General features: G+C 33.9%; 1 protein-coding gene across 1 annotated transcript; it reads left to right on the top strand.

The window, feature by feature from the left end:
* The first annotated feature begins 16,616 nt into the window (after positions 1–16,616).
* Positions 16,617–18,888, top strand: LOC127801952 (uncharacterized). The gene has a single exon (XM_052337501.1). It carries the CDS (start codon positions 16,721–16,723, stop codon positions 18,632–18,634), a length of 1,914 nt encoding a protein of 637 aa, XP_052193461.1. The 5' UTR covers positions 16,617–16,720; the 3' UTR covers positions 18,635–18,888.
* The last annotated feature ends 2,372 nt before the right edge of the window (positions 18,889–21,260 follow it).

The following is a 21,260-nucleotide window of genomic DNA, read 5'->3' on the forward strand; positions in this document are numbered from 1 at the left end:
AAAATGAAAGAGTTTATCAGAAGGCAGTTAGCTTTGCAATCTAAACGTACATCTAGATCTCGTCTGGCTACAATCTGCCCCTTGTAAATGCTTGTAAGAGTGAACTGATAATCCTTCCAGAAGCCAATTTTCTCACATTTCTTTGTTGTTCTTTAGTTAGGACCGCATATAATGGAAGAACAGGTGAATCAGTGGATTTGCCGGAGTTGGGGAGTGGTGGAGGGACTTGTAGCGCAGATGATGAATGAGAATCATGATCCAAAACCTTCTCCCCGTCATGAACGGGTTGATCCCTCCCCCCCCCCTCCCCCTTCACATCAAGGACTTGAGTGATCTAGCCTCGATGATATAATGCTTAACGTTAACTTTTAACAAACCAGCATAGACAAATATGATTTATGAAAAATGTCTGATGAGTTTGGTTCCATCGTCACCACGACCAAACCTTCTCCATAGAGCTAGTTGATCGCTAATTCTAGAAACAACTGGACTTTCTCTTGTTTTTGTACATGATCATCCATTAAATCATAAATAGAATCAACAAGAAATAGGAGGGTCACCACAACCGGGGGACCGTCAGAGTGGCCTCGTACCCAAAAGTTGGGGAGGCAATGGAGTTGGACTCTGGAGTGCCATTTTGCACACATTCATTGAAGGTGCTGGCTGAGCATTTGATGACAAGTGTACATTCATTTGAGCTTCTCTTCCGCGGGCAGACATACCATGATGAGGTTGTTCTCTAGTGGAGGCGGCATATCTGCTGGCGGATAGTAATTGTCAAGTTGCCTTCGAGGTGGCACGTAAATGAGTATTAGCTCCATAGCCAGGTCCTCCACCAGCACCTGGAGGAAAAGCCTGAGGTGTTGGACCCCTTGATTCCCGTGGAGACATGGGTTCCATCTGAGGTTTTGGAGCTTGCATCTATTGAAAACAGTTTATCAGTTGGACCAAAAACAATTTATTCAACTTGTCACTAGTTAAGTTCAACTTCTTCCATTCCCATGGCAAATTAAATAAATTAAACTGATAAAAAAGATAAAAAATTAAACTCACTTGCATCTAGAAGAAACGAGTAAATTTTCCCCAAGTGAGAAGCAATTAGTTCAACGGCCTTGCGTACTCCTGCAGGCTCTGCTAGTTCTTCAACCATCCTACCATCTTGAAGTGCAAAGATGGGTAGGTCTTCTGCTGCAATACATTTCAACAGTTAGAAAGGGTAAGGCTGCCAAGCTCAAGTAACCTAATCACTGAAGAAGTAGACAAAAAGCACTGGAAACATAGGTATGATATGACTATTCCACAGAGGTGACAAGAAGATTTTGACACTATATAAATGAAAAAATTGGGTAAGTTCAACAAATAAGAATACGAGATGATGTACATGCATGTACAAGACAAAAGTAGTAGGCATCGATAGCATGGATCATCCTGTTGAGGAAAATGAAATCCGGGATATATAAGGAATACTGATCCATTAAATCCTGATGATTTATGAGAAATACCTGATGATTTCGGTTCCACTATATCCTCATCAGTTTTGCCAACAGAAGGAAGCACAGGATCGTCGAACCTTCTCCTCGGGAGCTGGTTGATTGCTAATTCTAGAAACAATTGGACTTCCCCTTCCACATTAAGTAAATCGTCAAGGGAAACAACGAGCAATAAGAGAATCACCACAATTGGGGGATCGTCAAAGTCGGAGAGGCCTCCTCGTCCGAGCCTTGGATTTGGAGTTGTCCAACCAAAGTCCGATCTACATACCAGGAACAAGGGTTGGTTGCCAAAGCTGCCCGTCGTGATGGATAATGAGGGGTCCCCGGAGATCAGCATTGTTGTCTCGCAGGAGGGAGATCGATCTACACGTCCAAGTCCATTGACAGGGGAGAGGGTTACTTTCAAACCTAACCCTAACCCTAACCCTAACCTTAACACAGAACAACCCTCAGACTCACGGCACGTTGAAGTCCATTGTTGGGGCCGAGGGTTCCTCTCATACCATGGGGGCCAAGGTTCCTCGTCGGAGGGCATTTCCTTTGACCGGAAGTCGCACTCTGCTCGGCGGCCGCCGCTCTCTCTCTCTCTCTCTCTCTCTCCTCTCTCTCTTCCCCTCTCTCTAACGTTGAATTCTTATATAACCCTGCCCAGCACCCTTTCGCTGCTAAAAGGATACCAAAATAGACATAAATAAATAAATAGCCCCTACGCTACAAAAACGGTAAAGTAGTCAGAAGCCATACAATCCAAGTCACTTTTTATTATTTGTTATAAATTATTATTTTAATTTTTAAATAATTCTATTTGTACACAGAATTTGTATTTTTTTTGTTTACTTAATAAATTAATACTTTTATAAAAAGTAATATTACATTTTCAAGTGATTAATGAGACTTCTTAAAATTTTTGTTGATATTTTTCGATAAATAGAAATCAAGAAAATTAAATAATATCTAATTTAGTAAATTTCACATGCAAAATTCTTTTTTTATTTTTTTAGAATGAAAACAAACTCTATTTTAATCCCTTTTTCTCCATGATAAATTCATAATTTGTAAGAGTCACTAACAACTAAAAAAATAAAAATTTATTTATTCATTGAAAAGATAGTTAAAATAATATGAGATTATCTTATCGTTATGCAAAGACGTCATTAAAAATTAAGTCAAGATTCATCCATCTGCATGCTCTCACGATGATATAATTACTCTTACGTAAAAAATAAACTTTAATTACAGATCGAGAGTCATTTAACAAGACTCCATTATCATAGATACATATAACAAAACTCTAATTATTTATTATCTTTTTAAAAAAAATTGATTTTTTTTAATGAAAATGAAAATAAATATATATCATTCTTCATGTTTCTCAATAAATTAGATATCTGTAAAATATCTATTGTCCCATTCCAACCCAAATAACCTTTTAAGAAGAAAAGGAAAATAACATATAAGTTATTTCTATTTATTATCGAACACTTCTTTATTTAATTTTTTTTCTTTTAAATCAACCTTCTATTAGTTATCAATCTATTTCTTTTTATCTATTATCTACAATTATTTTTTTAGATAAATTTCTCTTACAAAAAAAAAAAAATTGGTTGAAATGCACTAATAATCTTTGTATTTTAAAAAAAATCATTGACCTTATTGAGATTAACTCTCATACAACATATTCTCTAATTGTTAGCAAATATCAGTTAATTGTGTGAAAATTCCTAAATTATCCTTTGTAAACATTAATTAAAAATTAAACCCAATAGGGGATCTAGTGATGAGTTCACAAATTATCGAATCTCGAGAATAATTTTTTATGAAAATAAAAAATAAATTAATAAAAAATAGGGCATAAGAGTTATTCTTCCAAAGTGCTAAATGTGTCATTTTCTCTAAGTTAATGAACCCAATTTGGAATCAAAATTTGAGCAAACTGAATTAAATTGGCCTTAGTCCATTACTAGGTCTCATAATAAGATTCAGACAAATTTGTTGGACTTCGTTTCATTGCAAATCGTTGAGTGAATCAAGAAATATTTGCATTCATTGGAACCAATCTTAGACGACAAAACCACCAACTTGACTTTGAGCTTGAATACAATATAGAGGGGGCTAAAATGAACTCAACCAATAAAGCACTTTTGAAATAGAGGTTATAGCTAGTTCAATGGTGTTTTTGGCTCCCAAATTCGATTAACTAGGTTTAAGATATCAAGCACCAAAGTTGGCTGAAAAATATGTTCGAAATACTAAATTAGTTCTTGATGCCTAAGTTGAACTCAATTTCAAAATGATCGATCATCAATCGGAACAAACAGATGAATGGGTTTCAAAGACTACACGAAAGAAATTAAATAACTCCATAATTTTGGTACAAAATTTCAATCACAAACGAACGAAAAATTAAGGATCAAAGATTGAACGAACTATACCACAAAATAACCAAAAGAACACCAAACAACCACTAGTTAAATTAAGTCTTGCTTGGATTTGATCCAAATCTAATCTAGTTCATTTTAAAACCATAAATGGGAAGAAAATTGAGAGAAAACCAACCAAATTAAATCGATAATGGAAAGAAAATTGGTGATATATATGCGACTTAGATTCATTATAAAATTGATTCAAAATCACTACGAACTATGAAACTAGACTATGGGAGATTATTGATATTTATAATGTCTACCATTTCTTTTCCAATTTATCAATGGGAAAGAAAATATGAGATAATAATATTTTTTTAAAAAATACATTCAAGGTACCGTAAGTCATCTAATTAGTCACTTTTATTTGTTATGAGTAGGGGTGTCAATGGTTCGAATTGATCCGGTTCTATAAAAATTCAGTAATCGAACCATTTTTAACGATTGCGAAAAAATAAGAACCGTAACCGAACCATTACATATATAAAACCAAACCATGACTAATCCGTCACACCGGATCGGTTTCGATTCTATCCAATTAACATTTAGCTTCTAAACATTTTTGCAAAATATGAAATTACAAACAAATTTGTTAATTAATTAAAATAAACCCATAACTTCATTAATGCTTCAAGTCTTGAAATAAAAGTAGAACAAAATAATTCATAGACTACCTTATTAAATGATATTACATCGACCATTTAATATAGCAATAACGCATAAAAGTCTAGAAACTATAAATAAAAGAGTTCATGAATAACAATAACCAACAACAAAAAATTAAGAAATAAACAAAAACTAACAGATTAAAATTGAAGTAACATATATATACTTAAAAAATTATATAATATATATATAAGTATAATATAGGTTTCGAATCGGTTCGAACCACAATTTGAAAAACAAAAATCAATAACCAAACCAAATATATCAGTTCTTAATTTTTTAGAACTTGAACCTAATCTTTGAATCATAGAACCAATCCAAAAGGCACGGTTCGGTCCGGTTTGGTCCGATTTACCAATTTTCAGATATTTTTTGACACCCTTAGTTATGAGCTCGATTCTAAGAATTTAACAGCTTTAAATTATTTTTCTTACTTTTTCTTCAAAATAATTAATTTCCCAATTTAATCCATTATTTTAAAATAAGAGAAAAGATTACGGTCGTTACAATGTTGGCGGTGGCGATGATCAAATTCTTGAGGATTTCAAATGTGACCTGTGTTAGGACAAGGGATGAGCTTCACCTATATATATATATATATATAAATAGCGTTTATTATTCGATTTTAAAGCACCAATTTGCAAGAAGAAAGACATAAGAAATTAGTTTGAGAATGACCAAAAGAAAGTGAGAATGCAATAAGAGAGATCGAGCTAGGGAGATATCTGAGGGTGGCATCACTGGCGATGAAAGCAACTGCCCAAGTAGAAGACGGCATATGTGTAATTTCTAAAAACTCTAGAGGAGGCAGGCACAATTTTAGAAAGTTTTTGAATTTTGCTAGCTGATGCTTTCACCCTAGCTAAAACTTTTATTTTATTATAGTTTTATCCAAACAGATTTGAATTTTTTTTGTTTGTGCGCTCTAATTTTATTCAAATTTTATCATGACCTACAAGTTATTATTTATTGCATATGTGACCTTACTTGGTATTTAATGGATATTTGACTTTATAAAATTGCATATTAATCCCAAATTATTGGAATATTAACATATTTGCTTAAAATCTATATTAAATACATTAAATCTCAATTTAATGTCATTGAACATACATACATGATCATGTTATTTTCTATTATAAGGCGAGGTTCTAATTTGTTATCGATGAGTAAATGGTGTTAATTACCCCCAATTATGGTGTTACATTCAATTGATAAATGAATTAGTTTTTTTTTTTTTTGTATCATAATCCATGGATCTAATGTTCACAAGCTTGCATGTGCATGAAAAGGGATATGAGGGTGTCATTAAGTGTTTTAATTTATTACTTACTAGCTATTTTAACATGCATATAATCCAAATACCTTCAAGAGAAAGGAAAAGATTCAAGAATAAGGGAAAGATCGACCTATTTAATAATTGACCTACTTTAATTATAAGTGATTTTTAATAATTATTTTTTGTATGACGACGCTTATTTCTTAATATCTTGTATAAGTATGATTCAATTTTGGTTATTAGGTTTTGTAACCATATATATGTTGCGAAAGCTTTGATGAAATAAGAAAATTTGATAATATTAAGTACGTATAAAAAACTTATTTTGTCCCCACATGTATGGTACAATGGTAAAATATTTGGAGTTTCACATGGAATATCGATACTGAATTGATGCACTGAGTTGGAAGGTAGATTTATTGTTAAAATGCAACATTTAGCTAGAAAACAGTAGTAACGTTGGAAGGTAAATTTTGCATAAAGTGCACTGAATGTGTATAAATTGTATCCGCATCAAAATTTACCCGAGAGGTACATCAGAGGGGAAGGTCACCCATTCGTGAAAATTAGTCGGGCGAAACTCGAACACTCTAGATAAATAAAATAAAATAAAAAATATTTTCTCATAACTGCATCAATCTCCTATATTTTTCTAAATATACTAAAAAAGAACTACCATTCGCTTGGTCATGGTCGGTTTTGACTTTGCAATTTTCAACCTAAAACAGATTTTGCCAGAACCTAGTTTCATTAGTTTTGATGAAACCCAATTTTGTCTTTTTTGGAACCCACTGGTTCTAAGTTTTGTGTTTCACAAAAATCTACCCACGTGTGTTTGAACAGATGAACCCACATAGAGTGGGTCTCGGTCCTAAGATAAAGAGAAAGAAAGCGTCTTACCACTTTCTATTGTTGGAGATCTACCAAAGACAGAATATTGCCAAATATGGGGCAGAGAGGAATACATAAGAGGGACAACGGGAGAGGAAGAAATGAGAAAGATAAAGGAGGAAAGAGAATGGATAATTTTATTTTATTTTTGTAAAATAATAAAGATAAAATGGTCAATTTATATAGTCAATTAACTATAATAAAGATCAATGGTATTTTTAAAAGCATATGAATTATGAGTATATAATTTGGCCAAATCTTAAATATAATGTATGAAAGTTACTCTTTTTTTTTTCTCAAACTTTATATGTGTTTATTATTATTTTTTTTTTATGACCCATGTATTTAAGTTCGCTCAAATAATCCTGTAGAGGGTGGCAATCCTCCCTGATTCGTCATCCCAATAAATTCGAATGCAATCATAATATATACACATTTAGAGTAAATTTTTAAAAAATAATTACATTTTTTGTGGACCCCACCTTTACGTCGTGCGAACGAGACCCTGTAAAGGTAACATAACACATCATGAACTTGTCTCTACGTGGGCGACTTGTCTTCTAGTTAATACTGTATTCCAACAATAATTTTGTCTTTCAAGATGTCATAAAAATTCGAACCTCCGTTAGTTATATTCTTCTTGTACTTTACCGTTGCGTCATACCCATACCCATAAAAGCTTATACGTGTTTATTTTTTTGTTATATGTGTGTAGAGTTTAATGTAAGTTTAGATATTTAATCTTTAGACATGTATGCTATACGTTGGGTATGAACAATGTCATAACTATAGGGTATTTGATCTGTCGACAGGTTATAATGTACAAGGACACAAATATTGATTTTTATATTTTTTAATGAAAAGTAACAATTATTAATTCAACTAGGGATCTTGTGGATTTTGTGTCCACGCCTAACATTGGAGCTCTTTCCCAATGTGATGAGAAGACTCATAAATAGAAAAAAAAATATTTTAGATGGTATAGTATTATGAGATTTTTTAAATAATAATAAATTTAAAAGAAAAAATTCATCAACATTTGGCAAAAATTTTTATCAGTAAATTGCCCAAATTCCCTGTGGTTTGGAGGTTTTTGAACATATGCTCTTTGTAATTTTTAATTTTTTGTAAATAATTATTGTATTTCTCCATTGTTGCTATGACATTTTATTAAACAATATTAACAAAAATCAAATCAAACTAAAATTATTCATATTTTTTATATATTTAAAAGTCCCAAACAAAGTATTGGGCTCATGGGATTGTTAAAAAAATATAGAGAGAAAACATGATAGAAGAGAAATTTGTTCGTATTATAATCATAAAAAAAAAATTTTATTGTCGTTGTCGTAAAATCCTTATCTCTTTTTCTCTTCATTCCTTTTCTTTTTGACGTCACGACGACATTAGTGGACTTGTAAGTCTCTCTTTCTTTATTTGGGTTTTCACTATCATTAAAAATAAAATTAATTTAAATAAAAGACAACTTTTCTCTCACTATTCTTTAAATAAAAGTGTAAGAGCAAGCTAAGAGAGTAAGTTCGGAGGAGTTGGATCATTTATTGCCAAGGTGGGAAGTGAACTGATTTGAAGTCAATTAGTTTAAGCTCGTCCTTGTAAGTCCTCTATCATGACATACTGTTGGTTTGCTGCTTGGGTGCATTATTGTCTCTTTATTTTGTATAATTATCATGGAGATATCTTAAGGCCAGTCTTGAGATTTTAGGGTCCTAACCAAAATTTTTTATGGGATCCTTTATACTATATTTAAAAAAAAAATTATATGAATAAAAAAAATTTATTATATAAAATTTACAATGTTTCACTTTAAATTTTGACAAATCACTTCAACTTATTCCTCAAAGCATCCTAATCACCATAATTATTTAAATAAATATTAAAACCTATTTCTTCATAATTTTTGATATTTTCTTTAATTTTCTTTCTATTTCTTCCTAATTATCCTCAATAACTTTAAATTAAATATTTCTAAAATATTTTCTCAAATATTTCACTACGAAAATTCATAAAATAATATTCTGAAATTTCTAAAATTTTCTAAAAAATTTTACTTACCTTAATTTTATCTTCTTCGACTTCCTCGATATGCGTGCCACATCCTCGAAATGCGTGCCCAAGCTAATTTCCTTGTTAAATTCTCCATGATATTACCGATATTACCGAAACATAATTTCTTATTTTCTGAAATTTTTCTAGCATTTCCTCTATTTTTCTCCATTTCTTTTCTTTTCTTCCTTTTCTTTTTTCTTCTCCTTCTTCTTTCTTCTTTCCTCTTTCTTTCTTTCTTCTTCTTCTTTCTTTTCTTCTTCTTCTTTCTTTCTTCTTCCTCCCACCTGCGCGCTGCCTGCAACTCGCGCATGGCCGCCCGCCACCGCCAGCTCCAGCTGCCATCGCCGGCTGCATCTCACCTCGACGAACGCCCTCAGCCTTGCTAGACCGCCGCCTCCTCGCTGGTAGCTTCTTGCGGCTACCGGCCGCTTGCTGCCCCTGGCCCTCCTCGCTGGAATGTGCTGCCATGGCAGCCCCTGCTCGAGCTTGCGGCTGCAACTGGCCAGCTTTCAGCCTCGCCTTACCGGCCTCCACGAGCTTCTTTGCTCGTTTATGCTGTCTGGATCTCGCCCCAGCTGCTGTCAGTCGCGCCTTGCTTCACTCGAACTTGCGGGTCGGCCATGGCCGCTTGGTGCTCACTGCCATGGCCGAGTTCAGCCATCTCAAGCTTGGCCTCCGCTTCAGCCTCTGATCTCTCCACCTCTCGAGCTCTCGACCAAGCTCTCACGAGCTATCTCTCATTCTCTCTCTCTCTCTCTCTGCTATCGACCACAGCTCCTTGCTGCAAATGGCCGATTACTTCCTCTCTATTTATAGGCACTCAACCGCTCATCACCTCACTGCATCTAACGGCCATTCCTCTTAGCGTGAAGATCACTCAAGTGGCAACCATCAGATTGCAGGATATGGAGCTTGCAGGGCATGGCTGATTGAATTTGCAGAGGGCGTGGCCTTGCGTGCTACCACACGCATATATATATATATATATAATTATATATTAAACTATAATAATAAAAAATTACATATTTTAATCTAGAAATTTATTCCTATTTCACTTATAAAATACCCTAATTGCAAATATGTCCTCAAATACTGAATTAAATTACATTATAATATCGAAAACGCAAAATTAATAACTTTAAAGTTACTCGATTTAAACGATTTTGTCTCAGTATCCTTACCGGGCTATCGTTTCCTCTCGAAACCACTAAAGAGTTGCTTATTACATAAAATCGGAGCCCCCTAGGATTCCGTTGATTTTTTGGGAGTCTCCCATAGCAATTTGATTTTACAGCCTAAATGACAGCTGTATTTTAGCTGTACCGAAAACTGTTTCCAATCAGATTTTTTTCGATACCATAAATCCTATCTCGATACGCTCGTCGAGACCATATAATTTTCCTTAGATAATTTCACTCCAAGGCATTCCCTGCAGTCGATTCGGTACTTGTAACCAATTTTTCGATATTCCAAACTTATCGAAATTACGTGGCAACCTTATCTAAACATGGGGTATTACAAGGCGTAGTTGTGAAATCGGTTGGATTGAGGACCTATGCCTGCAGAGATTGATGACAGATGCTAATGACAATGGATGGATACAAAATTGAGAAGAAGAGGAACTGAGAAAGACGATGGAATCGCGACCACTACCAGGCGCATGAAAACAACTGTGATACAATCATACAAGGAAGAGATTGAGATTAATAAAAATACATGGAATAGTTGTGAGGGGATGGGTGTCACTGCCAAACGCATGGAAATGATATTGATTATTAATAAAAGAATATAAGAGATTGAGATTAATTAAAAATTGTAGTGATGCTTATGAAATTGATTAATTATTGATAAAAAAAAAGACGAAAGATTAAGACTAATTAAAAATTTACAATGATTTGAAATGGACATAAGCCTCTAACTTCTCTTTAATTTTTAAATATACTGTTTTTAATTAATTTTATTTTTTAATTAATTTAAAAATTAAAATGGGCATGGTCCCTAAGCGACTGCTTGTATAGCCTATACCTAGGATGTTAAGCTATGCATATCTGAAAATGTTCAAGAATAAGAGTTGTTATCAATAAAGATTGGTGTGGGATCTCAAAATAAAAGTGCCCAAAATTATGGATCGTGTCGATAAGAGATCGATATGTAAGAATTCAGGATGAGAATATTCGAGGTTAGACTAAGTCCAGTGAGCTTGCCAAATTGCTCATTGGGCCAAATAATAATGAGCCAAACAGAAATTTTCACCTTCAACGTTGCTCGCCATCACCAAAATCACTAGCCAAAATTTTGCATCTCCATTATTTTTAGATAATTGTGGAGATGTAGAGAGTTCGAAAACTTGTTAAAAGATTATTATTTATGTTTATGTAATGAAGACATCTTGTTTGTTCTTAGTTGTTATATTTGGTGTATGATAGAGTTTTGATAATACTGTTTTGAACTTTGAAAGGGTTACTTTTGTGAAACTTTTGGCACAAAAATTATGAGAAAATAATTTTTTTTATAATTAATTATAAATTTTCTGGTAAAGCCTATCTAAATAGTCCAAAATGAAACAAGACTATACTTCAACATTTTTGGTGAATCCGTGGAAATTATAGATGACATAAAAAATTTTAAGAAAATTTCATGTAATGTAAAATTAAGTCTAGTTTCTAACAAATATAATCTCATTGTCATTCAAATTTTGTAGATAGATATATGGCTTTGCTATGTTGCCCACTGCCGGGCAACATAGCATTTGCCCGACAATGAAGGGGGCATGGGCCCCATGCATGTGGGGGCTATGTGCAGTGAGCAACGTAGCAAAATTGGATAGGTATATGTCTATTTTAATAATGATTGCATAGTACAATTGTTCAGTTAGAGTAGTTAATTTTGAGACTAATTTGGAAGGATCAAACTTTCATGAAATAAAATGAAATTGGGATATGTAGTAGTTCATTGACAAAGTTACCCAATGGTGTATGGATGATAAAAAAAAAAAACAAAGAATTGGCCAGCGAAATTTTAAAAATACAAAAGTGCATTGTAATAGAAACATAATTGTGAAGGACCGATTGGTTGAAATCTCTTTTAAGGGGTCAAATGTTGTCTTTTATAGTTGGTGTTTTTCACAAAGTTGGATTATGAGCGTTTTAGTTGTTATAAAATTGTTGGGAGTTTTAAAATGATAGTTTTGCATACTTTTTCATATTTTTAAATGAGTGTTTTAGTTGTTACATATATACATATAAATTTTCATATATATATATACATATTTTTAATTCACTTAGGGTGTCTGAGCTTCGCCCGATTAATCCTCGGAGACGGGTGACCTTCTCTCGTGATATACTCTTAGAGTAAATTCGGATGCGGACACAGTTTATATATATTTAGAACTGGACATTCAGTGTAATTCATGCAAGACTTAAATCTTTTAACAAGTTTTTACACTAATTCAAACCCTGATACTTTATATGAAATTTTAAATACTTTACCACTGTAACATGCCCATAAAGCTATTTTTCTTTATTTTTAAATTGAAAACAAATGGTGAGTGTCACATCACTCACCATTTGCTTTGCCACTGTTTGGCTAGTTTTTTTTTTCCCCTTTTAAAGCCACTTTTAAGTTATGGTCAACGCTAAGGCCTCTACAACTTTATGTATTGCTTTAGGATAATGAAATTATGTGGATAGAATGTATTTTAAAATATAAGTTATATAGACATGTGTATGGCAAAACAAAAGTTTAAAGTTGTTAAAAATTATCAAGATGACCAAAAAATAAATGTCATTTTCATTTATATAAATAAATTCATTAAAAATAATTGTAATGAGGAAACATAATTAATTATACTTGGTAACAAAAGTGTAACATATATTATGACTTTAATTAATAAAATTGTATATATCAAGAAATACATTTACAAAGACCATTGCATTTATATAAATAAACTATATATATGTATGTATATATAAAAAAAATATATTTCCATGTGTGTATATATATAAATAATTATAAAATAAAATAAAAATTCTAATGTCTAGTGACGACTGGAATCAATTTCATCATGCGTAAACAACTCAATGAAACCATAGATAATAGATTTGGGGAGCAATGGGGAAAGCATTCTAGTTGTCGGCAGAATCCATAGTCAATGTGTTTTGAATTGTCGAAATATGGCAATTTGGAACCTTAAGAGGAGGAGAGAGAGATGATGCCGAGTGGCAACTACTATTTCTTTTGATAATGATACGAGAATGACAATAATGATGATAATTTCTGACAAAGAACAAGGTCAGGAAGATAAAGGGACATGAATTGAAAGTTTTAGATTTGTTTGACAGTTTTTGTCCGTATCACCTTTCAAAATCGGGGACACTTTTACAACGTCATCTATCCATCTCCTTTTAAATTTAATAAATTTTTCTCACATCTTATCTTATTTATTATAGGGTGTTTGGCTAAGTTTTAAAATTGATCAATACTCACTTTAGAATTGTTTATTGGTTTCAAAAAAAGACTAATGGAAGTCTTTGGATAACTATATCATTGCCTAGCTTTATAGTTATTAGATCAATAGTTAAAAAAGTTTGGGGGGCTAAAAATAGAACCCATCCCCGGTTTTGAAAGCTGATGCATCTGATGCCTAGTTTTTATAAATGACAAGTAATATCTATTTTATTATATTTGATTGGTGTTATGTATGTATAAAAAAATTAAATTTTATAAATAAATGTTTATTGGGTGGTTTTTGGCAATCATAATTTTAAATAAATAAATCTTAGTATAATTTTTTTTTATAAAAGGTGTACTTTGGATGATTGTATGATTCTCTGTTACTCGTATTCTCGATTTTGACAGAAAAGATAAATCATAGATGAGCCTTTGACGCTTACTAAGTCAAGTATCAAATTTGTAATCTATTAATATTAATGTCAGTATATCATTTATCCGTTACTTAACTTATGTCTGTGAGAGTTACAAGGGGTGTAGTTAGCCAATGACAAAGTGCATCCTAGTGCAAAGGCTAGGCATGCACTTGGTCATCGCCAGTATGCCTTCTCGTATATGCCAAGTGTGCAGCTAGCAAGCCCAACAAGTGGCTGGCTGAGGCCAACTCTTTTTGATCAAACAGACAAAGGGAACACTTTGGTTCCCTCTCTCTCAAGTGTATTTTAATATTTTTTTTATTTTTATTAATGAGAAAATGTCGAATTTAAGAATACAATTTAAATAAAAAGACAACTTTTTTCTCACTATTTTTTAAATAAAAGTGCAAGTGGAGGGAGAGTGAGTTTTGAGAGAATAAGATTGAGGTTATATTTTAAGAGTTTTTCTTTTGGAGTTGATCATCTATTGCCAAGGTGGGAAGTGTACTGATTTGAAGTTAATTAGTATAAGCTCGTCCTTGTAAGTCCTCTATCATGACATACTGTTGGTTTGTTTGTTGGGTGCATTATTGTTTCTTTATTTTGTATAAATATTATGGGGATATATTGGACTTTATATATGAGATATTGAGATGAAAATGCTTGAGATTAAGAGTTGTTATCAATAAAGATTGGTGTGGGATCTCTAAACAAGAATGCCCAAAGTTATGGATCACGACAACAAAAGATCGATATGCAAGAATTTAGGATGAGAATACTCGAGATTAGGTTGACTCTAACGGACTTGTCAAATCGCTCGCTAAGCCAAATAATGGCCATCCAAACGAAAATTCCCACCTTCAACTTTGCTTACCATGGCCAAAATTTTGCATCTCCATTATTTTTAGATAATTGTGGAGATGTAGTGAGTTCGGAAGCTTGTTATAAGATTACCATTTATGTTTATGTAATGGAGACACATATTGTTTGTTTTTAGTTGTTATATTTGGTGTATGATAGAATTTTGATAATACTCTTTTAAACTTTGAAAGGGTTGTTTTGTGAAACTTTTGGCACAAAAATCATGAGAAAATGCATTTTTTACAATTAATTATAATTTTTTTTTTGTAAAGATTGTCTAAATAGTCTAAAATCAAACAAGACTATACTTTAGAGTGTGTTTGATTGTACATATTTACCATAAAAAATATATAATTATTACATATATTTTCTATGAAAACAATCAAACACTCTTAACTTTTTTATAAAAAAATATGTATGGTACAAATATTTAAAGTTTATTTTCATAGAATTTATTTTTTAAGGAGGTGGGGTGATTTTTATTTTCTAGACAATTATTACTTGGAATTAAATTTTAACTAATGTAATCAAACATTTAATTTTGAAACTAGTTTTATGAGTGTTACAACATGGACAAAAAGACTATTTGGTTAATTTTTTCTTTTCTTTTCTTTTAAAAGCACAAAAAGACTATTTGGTTAATTTTTTCTTTTCTTTTCTTTTAAAAGCACTTTAAGTTATGGTCAACTCTAAGTCGTCTACAACTTTATGCATTGCTTTAGGTTAATGAAATTATTTGGATAAAATATATTTTGTATTGCTTTAGATTAATGAAATTATTTGGATAAAATATATTTTAAACTATGAGTTATATAGATATGTGTATGGAAAAATAAAAGTGTAAAGTTGTTATAAATTATCAAGATGACCAAAAAATAAATGTCGTTTTCATTTATATAAATAAATTCATTAAAAATAATTGTAATGAGGAAACATAATTAATTATACTTGGTAACAAAAATATAACATATATTATGACTTTAATTAATAAATTTGTATATATCAAGAAATATATTTATATAATTAAAAACTTTATAAAGACCATTGTATTTATATAAATAAACTATATATATGTATGTATAAAAATATATATTTTCATGTGTGTGTATATATATAAATCACTATAAAATAAGAAAAAATTTAATTTGTATTGATGAGTGAGATCAATTTTATTATACGTAAACAACTCAATGACACCATGGATAATGGATTTTGGGAGCAATGGGAAAGCATTCTAGTTTTTGGCGGAGTCCATAGTCTATGTGTTTTGAATTGTCGAAATATGACAATTTGGAACCCAAGGAGAGAGAGAGAGATGATGTCGAGTGGCTATTGCTATTTCTTTTGCATAGTGATGATACGAGAATGGCGATAATAATGACAACTTCTGACAAAGAATAAGATGAGGAAGACAGAGAGACATGAATTAAAATTTTTAGATTTGCTTGACAATTTTTGCCTGTATCACCTTATAAAATCGGAGACACTTTTACAACGACATCTATCCATCTTCTTTTAAATTTGATAAAATACCTTATGTTGTTTGTTATAGGGTATTTGGCTAAGTTTTAAAGTTAGTCAATACCAATTTTTGAATTGTTTATTTATTTCGAAAAACTAATGGAAGTGTTTAGATAACTACACCATTGCCTAGCTTTATACTTATTAGACCATTAGTTAAAAAAGTTTGGGAGGCTAAAAATAGAACCCATCCCGGGTTTTGAAAGGTGATGCATCTGATGCCTAGATTTTTATAAATGAGAAGCAATATCTATTTTATTATATTTGATTGGTGAATATTTAATGTCGATATTTTATTTTTTACTAAATTAATTTATCAATTTTTTTTAAAAAAATTGTCACAATGCTTATTCATTAATAATAAGGATAAGTAAATTAATGGTATACCTTATAATTTTGAACTTTTAGTCTAGAGGTTTTTAAAATTTTATTTTTTGTGAAAATTATTGTCTAAATTTGTTTGAAATGATGATGATGGCAGCTCTTGTGTTTGTTAAACTTCGAAGTTGGGTATTTAAATGGCATTTTCTGTAAAAAGAAAAAGACAGAGAAGGGGAGAAGTGTATGAGTCAACACTTGTAACGCTCGAACTGCGAGGAAAGGCAGAAAGCTTAGAGAGAGAGAGAGGGGGAGACAGAGAGAGTCGCCGCCATGAATCCAAGCAAAACAGAAGACGATTTGTTCCACAATCTGGACCCTCCGATCATAGACCACCGGAGCGAATCACAGCCTTCGATTATGCCCTTCCCCCTTCCTCCAATGTCCGAGATCGTCCTCTACCGGGACGACGACGACGAAGAAGACGATGACTCAGTCAGTCAAAATTCATCTGACGCCGACGACGCAGCCGGAAACAACTGCTGCCTCCTCGGCTCCGCCGTGGCGAACGAGGCCAACGAGAATAACCCCAGGGTTAAGCGGCCAGGGTACGTTGATCCCCTGCCACATGTATCGACACAATTCTACACATTCAACAGTGAATCTCACGCCCTAATGATTCGCTGTGTGCTGGATGGGCGGGTAGCGAGCCCAGACGAGATCCGAGCCGCGACACCGAAGACGGTGCTGGCGAGCTGGCGCGCCGTGTGGAAGGACCGGAACGAGGACACGGCGTACGTGACGGCGTGGAAGCGGATCCAGGAGAAGCTTATCGTCCACGTTGACCCAAACGGTAACCAATTCTTGTGCTTCAAGAATAATTCAAGTCAATTCGTTTCGCACATTGACCAGTGGCAGGACATAGTCACGAGTTTCCATGGCGATGCTGATTTGAAACACTTAGGGCTTAAAGAAACCATAGAGAGAATTAAGCAAGCGTGGACCGTAGGCGCTAAATTTTATGGAATTCCCGAGTCATTTATTAGGGCTTGTGTGGCGGAATGCCCTGTCTGCTCTGATGCCTCGGGGTCTATGCAACGGACTAAACGTAGGAGATTTGAGTACACTGAGTCATTTGATGTGCCAGCGAAGGAAGTGCCCCGCAAGTTGCAACAATTGGCAGCAAAACACAAAGTTGTGTTATGCATAAGACAGAAGTACATAAGGTATAAGCCATTTATGGCAGAGGTTAAGGATTATGCATGCCACCGGGCAGGAGAGCCAGCATCCTCAAAGAAATCAAGGATTTTGAAGAGGGAACCATATGTGTCGAAGCGGTGTGGTTGTGGGTTTCGGATAAGGGCAATTGTGCCCATTGCTAATTACAACGAGAAGGATAAAACATTTGTGTATCAAGAAGAGGGGATGGCAGTGTTTAAGTTGTATGCAGTCCATTCGGGGCATGAACCTGGGCCGTTGGATGGCAATGCTAGGATTATGCATAGAGTCGTGGGCCATAAAGGGGCATATTTGGTGGATCAAGAAACCGTATATGGAATGAGTGAGGAAATGGAGAATGGAGGTTTTGGCTTTATGGGGAAGGACGGAGGGGATATGCACCTTTCAGTTCTACAACAAGTGCAGGAATTAAGGAATGTAGTTGGAATGCTCGAAGGGAGAATTGCAAAGCTCCCCAGCCAGCAGTTGAGTTTAGTATCACAAGAATTGTTTGATGTTGTAAATAAAGTAAAAGCCATAGGAGAATACAGCTCAAAGCCAGTTGAATTTCTTTCTGACAAGTTGCATTCAGATGATGTTCTGTTGGGAGAAAGTGATTTAGCAGATTGGGATGATCATCATCATGAAAGAATATATGGTGATGGCAAGGATGCAGAATTGATTGAAGACGATGAAGATAGCTTTGGGCGAACCCTTGGGGATGTTGCATCCTGGAGTCAGATTGGAGCAGAGCATAGGAGTGAGAAGGATCTGCTGGGTGATGAATGCAAACCTGAAAAGTGGCTGAAATGCAGTGAGTTCGCTGACAAGAGCATTCTTGACTGTGAGGCTTCCAAAATAACCAAGCACATAAGGCATGATGAAAATATAGCATCTGATGTAGGTCTTACTGGTATACAGGTTGATAGCTTCTTCCCGGAGAATCCTAAATGGTATGATTCCCCTTGTGCATTGGACTCTGGTACAGATTGTGGTGATAATGGATTCAGGGATGGGGGGATTGTTTAGGATCTTATAGAGTTGGGATAACCCACTCTAATATATATAATCATAAGTACATTAGGTATTGTTCGTACCGTTTTCACATTTGAAGTGGGTTGTAAATTTATGTATGCAGAACATTGGAGTCCTCTAACATGCATTTAGATATCCATGCTGTATGTGGATCTGTAAAGTATAGCCGCTTGGCGTCTCTGCGTGTACCCTCTTTTCTAACTTTTGGTGTCCATTTTATGGCCTTCAACTTTTAAAACTTCTCAGTATTCTGGTTTTAATGTTCAATGAGATTGTTGCATATTTAAACATGATCATCAATCCAATGCATTTTAAGATACATGGAATTTTATTTCCTTTACTCCCTGAAAATTGGGGTGTTTGGAAAATATGTAGGTGATTCTCCCTTCAAGTTCTACAGATCCTTAGAAAAAAGGAAAAAAGAATTGCAAATCCTGATTGTTCACTTCTTTTTTGTTTTATAAAAGATATTAACCTTTTGATGCTAATTAGTCTGCAGGCTGTAGGTTTTTGTGCTAGCATTCTATTTGTTGGTCTCTCTTGTTTTAGGAAAGTCGTGCAAGCTGTCTTTGCTTCTTCATAGGTGATACTTTGTGCTTAAAAATTTGGTTGGTGTCTTATTTAGCTTTGCTTTTTAGGCCACCAAGAAATAATCTCGTCTTATTTGGTGCCTGCTTATTTGTTAGGAAAGAATAGAGATGTTAGATGCTGCTTGATTATGTTCATACCATCAATTTTGTACATGCTGTTTGGATGAAATTCTCTTGTTAGATAGACATGCCAAGAATTTTTGCCACTTTTTGTATCAACCCATGTTGATAGTATTTGTGTTGGAGGTGTTATGTAATCTTGCCATTAATCACTGGCAAACTCTTTCATCTTGCTGATGTTTTATCTCATCTCTGGCCTAGGTTAATGGACCTGTTAGGCAGCTGTAACCACTGGCTTCTTGTTAGAGTTGACAAAACAAATTTGTGAAGATTGAATTTTCAGTAGTTCCAATGGGATCCTTTTTCTGTTTTTATTGAAGTCTGCATTGGCTATAAGCTCTTCCATACCAATATTGCTAAAATCCTAAAACTATAAGCGAGGTTTCAACTTTCAATATCCCCTCAGTTGATATAATATGAGGAAACTTCAATGTAAATGGGACTATTTGGTTCATTGTTTTTCTGTTCTTTTCTTTTGTTTGAGGTGCACCCTTTCATGGTGATCCTCTAATTTGCATTTTTACTTAAAAAATGCAGTGAGATTCTCAAGATTCATATATTGCAGTGGAATTTTTTTCATATTTGTGAAGGTGCTTGTTGAACTGGAATGTTATTTTAATTTTTTCTTTACCAAATGAAGTGATATTAGGAAAAAAAATCTTAGGATTGCCTTGAGCTTTAAATTAACTGCAGTTCATTTATATCTTCTCTGTTCTTTATGAATAATGCAAAAATGAGCAACGATAAGTGGGCTGTTGAAGGGAGAAAATTAGCTCTTCCTTCTCTGTAACGCATTCAAAAGTTAGGAGAAGCACACTGATGATGATTTTGGACTTCTTTGGTGTTTGTTCTAGTATTTTGAACAAAATCAAATCATTACCAATACAACTCATCCAAAAAAGGAGGTTCATTACTATGATGCTCAATCTTCTCTTGTTGGCACACCAAGCATTTGACCACAAACCTTGCCATGCTCTTACCTGTTCACTAATATTGTTGTCTCAAGTCAATGTATATTCTGGTACTTCCAGAATGGATGATGTACCTTGATTTGTGAGCTTCCTCCAAAACCTTGTCATTTAAGTCACCAGGGATGTAAAACCTTCTTGGAATCTCCCTATGCTGTTAGATGATTGCTCAAAGTTAGGCCCCCCTTAATTTTCCCAATTTAGAATCTTGTCCTAGTCACCTTGTGCCTGTTGAATTTCTTCCAAGTAGGCAGGTTGTACTTCTAAGCTTGTCATCTCTATTCCTTGCATATCATCAATTTCCTTAATGCTTAGCTTCCTAAACTCTTCCATCAGCGCCCACCTTTTTGCTCACCAATCCAGCCAGAAACCTTGCTTCTTTCAGCTCAATGTGTCAGCCACCAAGCCTTGCTTGGATAATATTGGATGATACTGAATGGTGCAATCAAGGTCTTTAAGGAATTCCAATCTTTTCCTTTGTCTTACATTCAATTCCTTTTGAGAGAATGTATGTTTCAGACACTTGTGTTATCTGTGCATACCTCAGAGAAGACATAATAGTAGATTGGAAGATGAATTGAAGAAGGATAAAAAAAGAGGAAAAGTGCAAAATAGAACAGAAAAAAATCAAGTCAGAATGTGAAAATGAACTTGCATCCTAACCGAGTGAGAGTCATGGACCGACTAAACTCATAGGACTCGTAACTATGCAAGATCTAGTCTGGGGTGATCGAGATGACACATCAGAACTCTTCTGATATCAGAAATTCCTTTCCTATCGTGTGTACCTTGGTCAAAGATTTCTACAATCACCAACCAACCGAGATCGCATAGGATGTTCACCTCCATTTGATGGAGGACAATTGATCCTGTCAATGAGCATCTGCCTCCATACACAACTGCATAGAGACCACATAGAGTGTATCCCCATCTCTCACACAG

Source organism: Diospyros lotus, chromosome 5, assembly GCF_014633365.1.
Source record: "Diospyros lotus cultivar Yz01 chromosome 5, ASM1463336v1, whole genome shotgun sequence".
In the NCBI taxonomy this organism is placed as follows: domain Eukaryota; kingdom Viridiplantae; phylum Streptophyta; class Magnoliopsida; order Ericales; family Ebenaceae; genus Diospyros; species Diospyros lotus.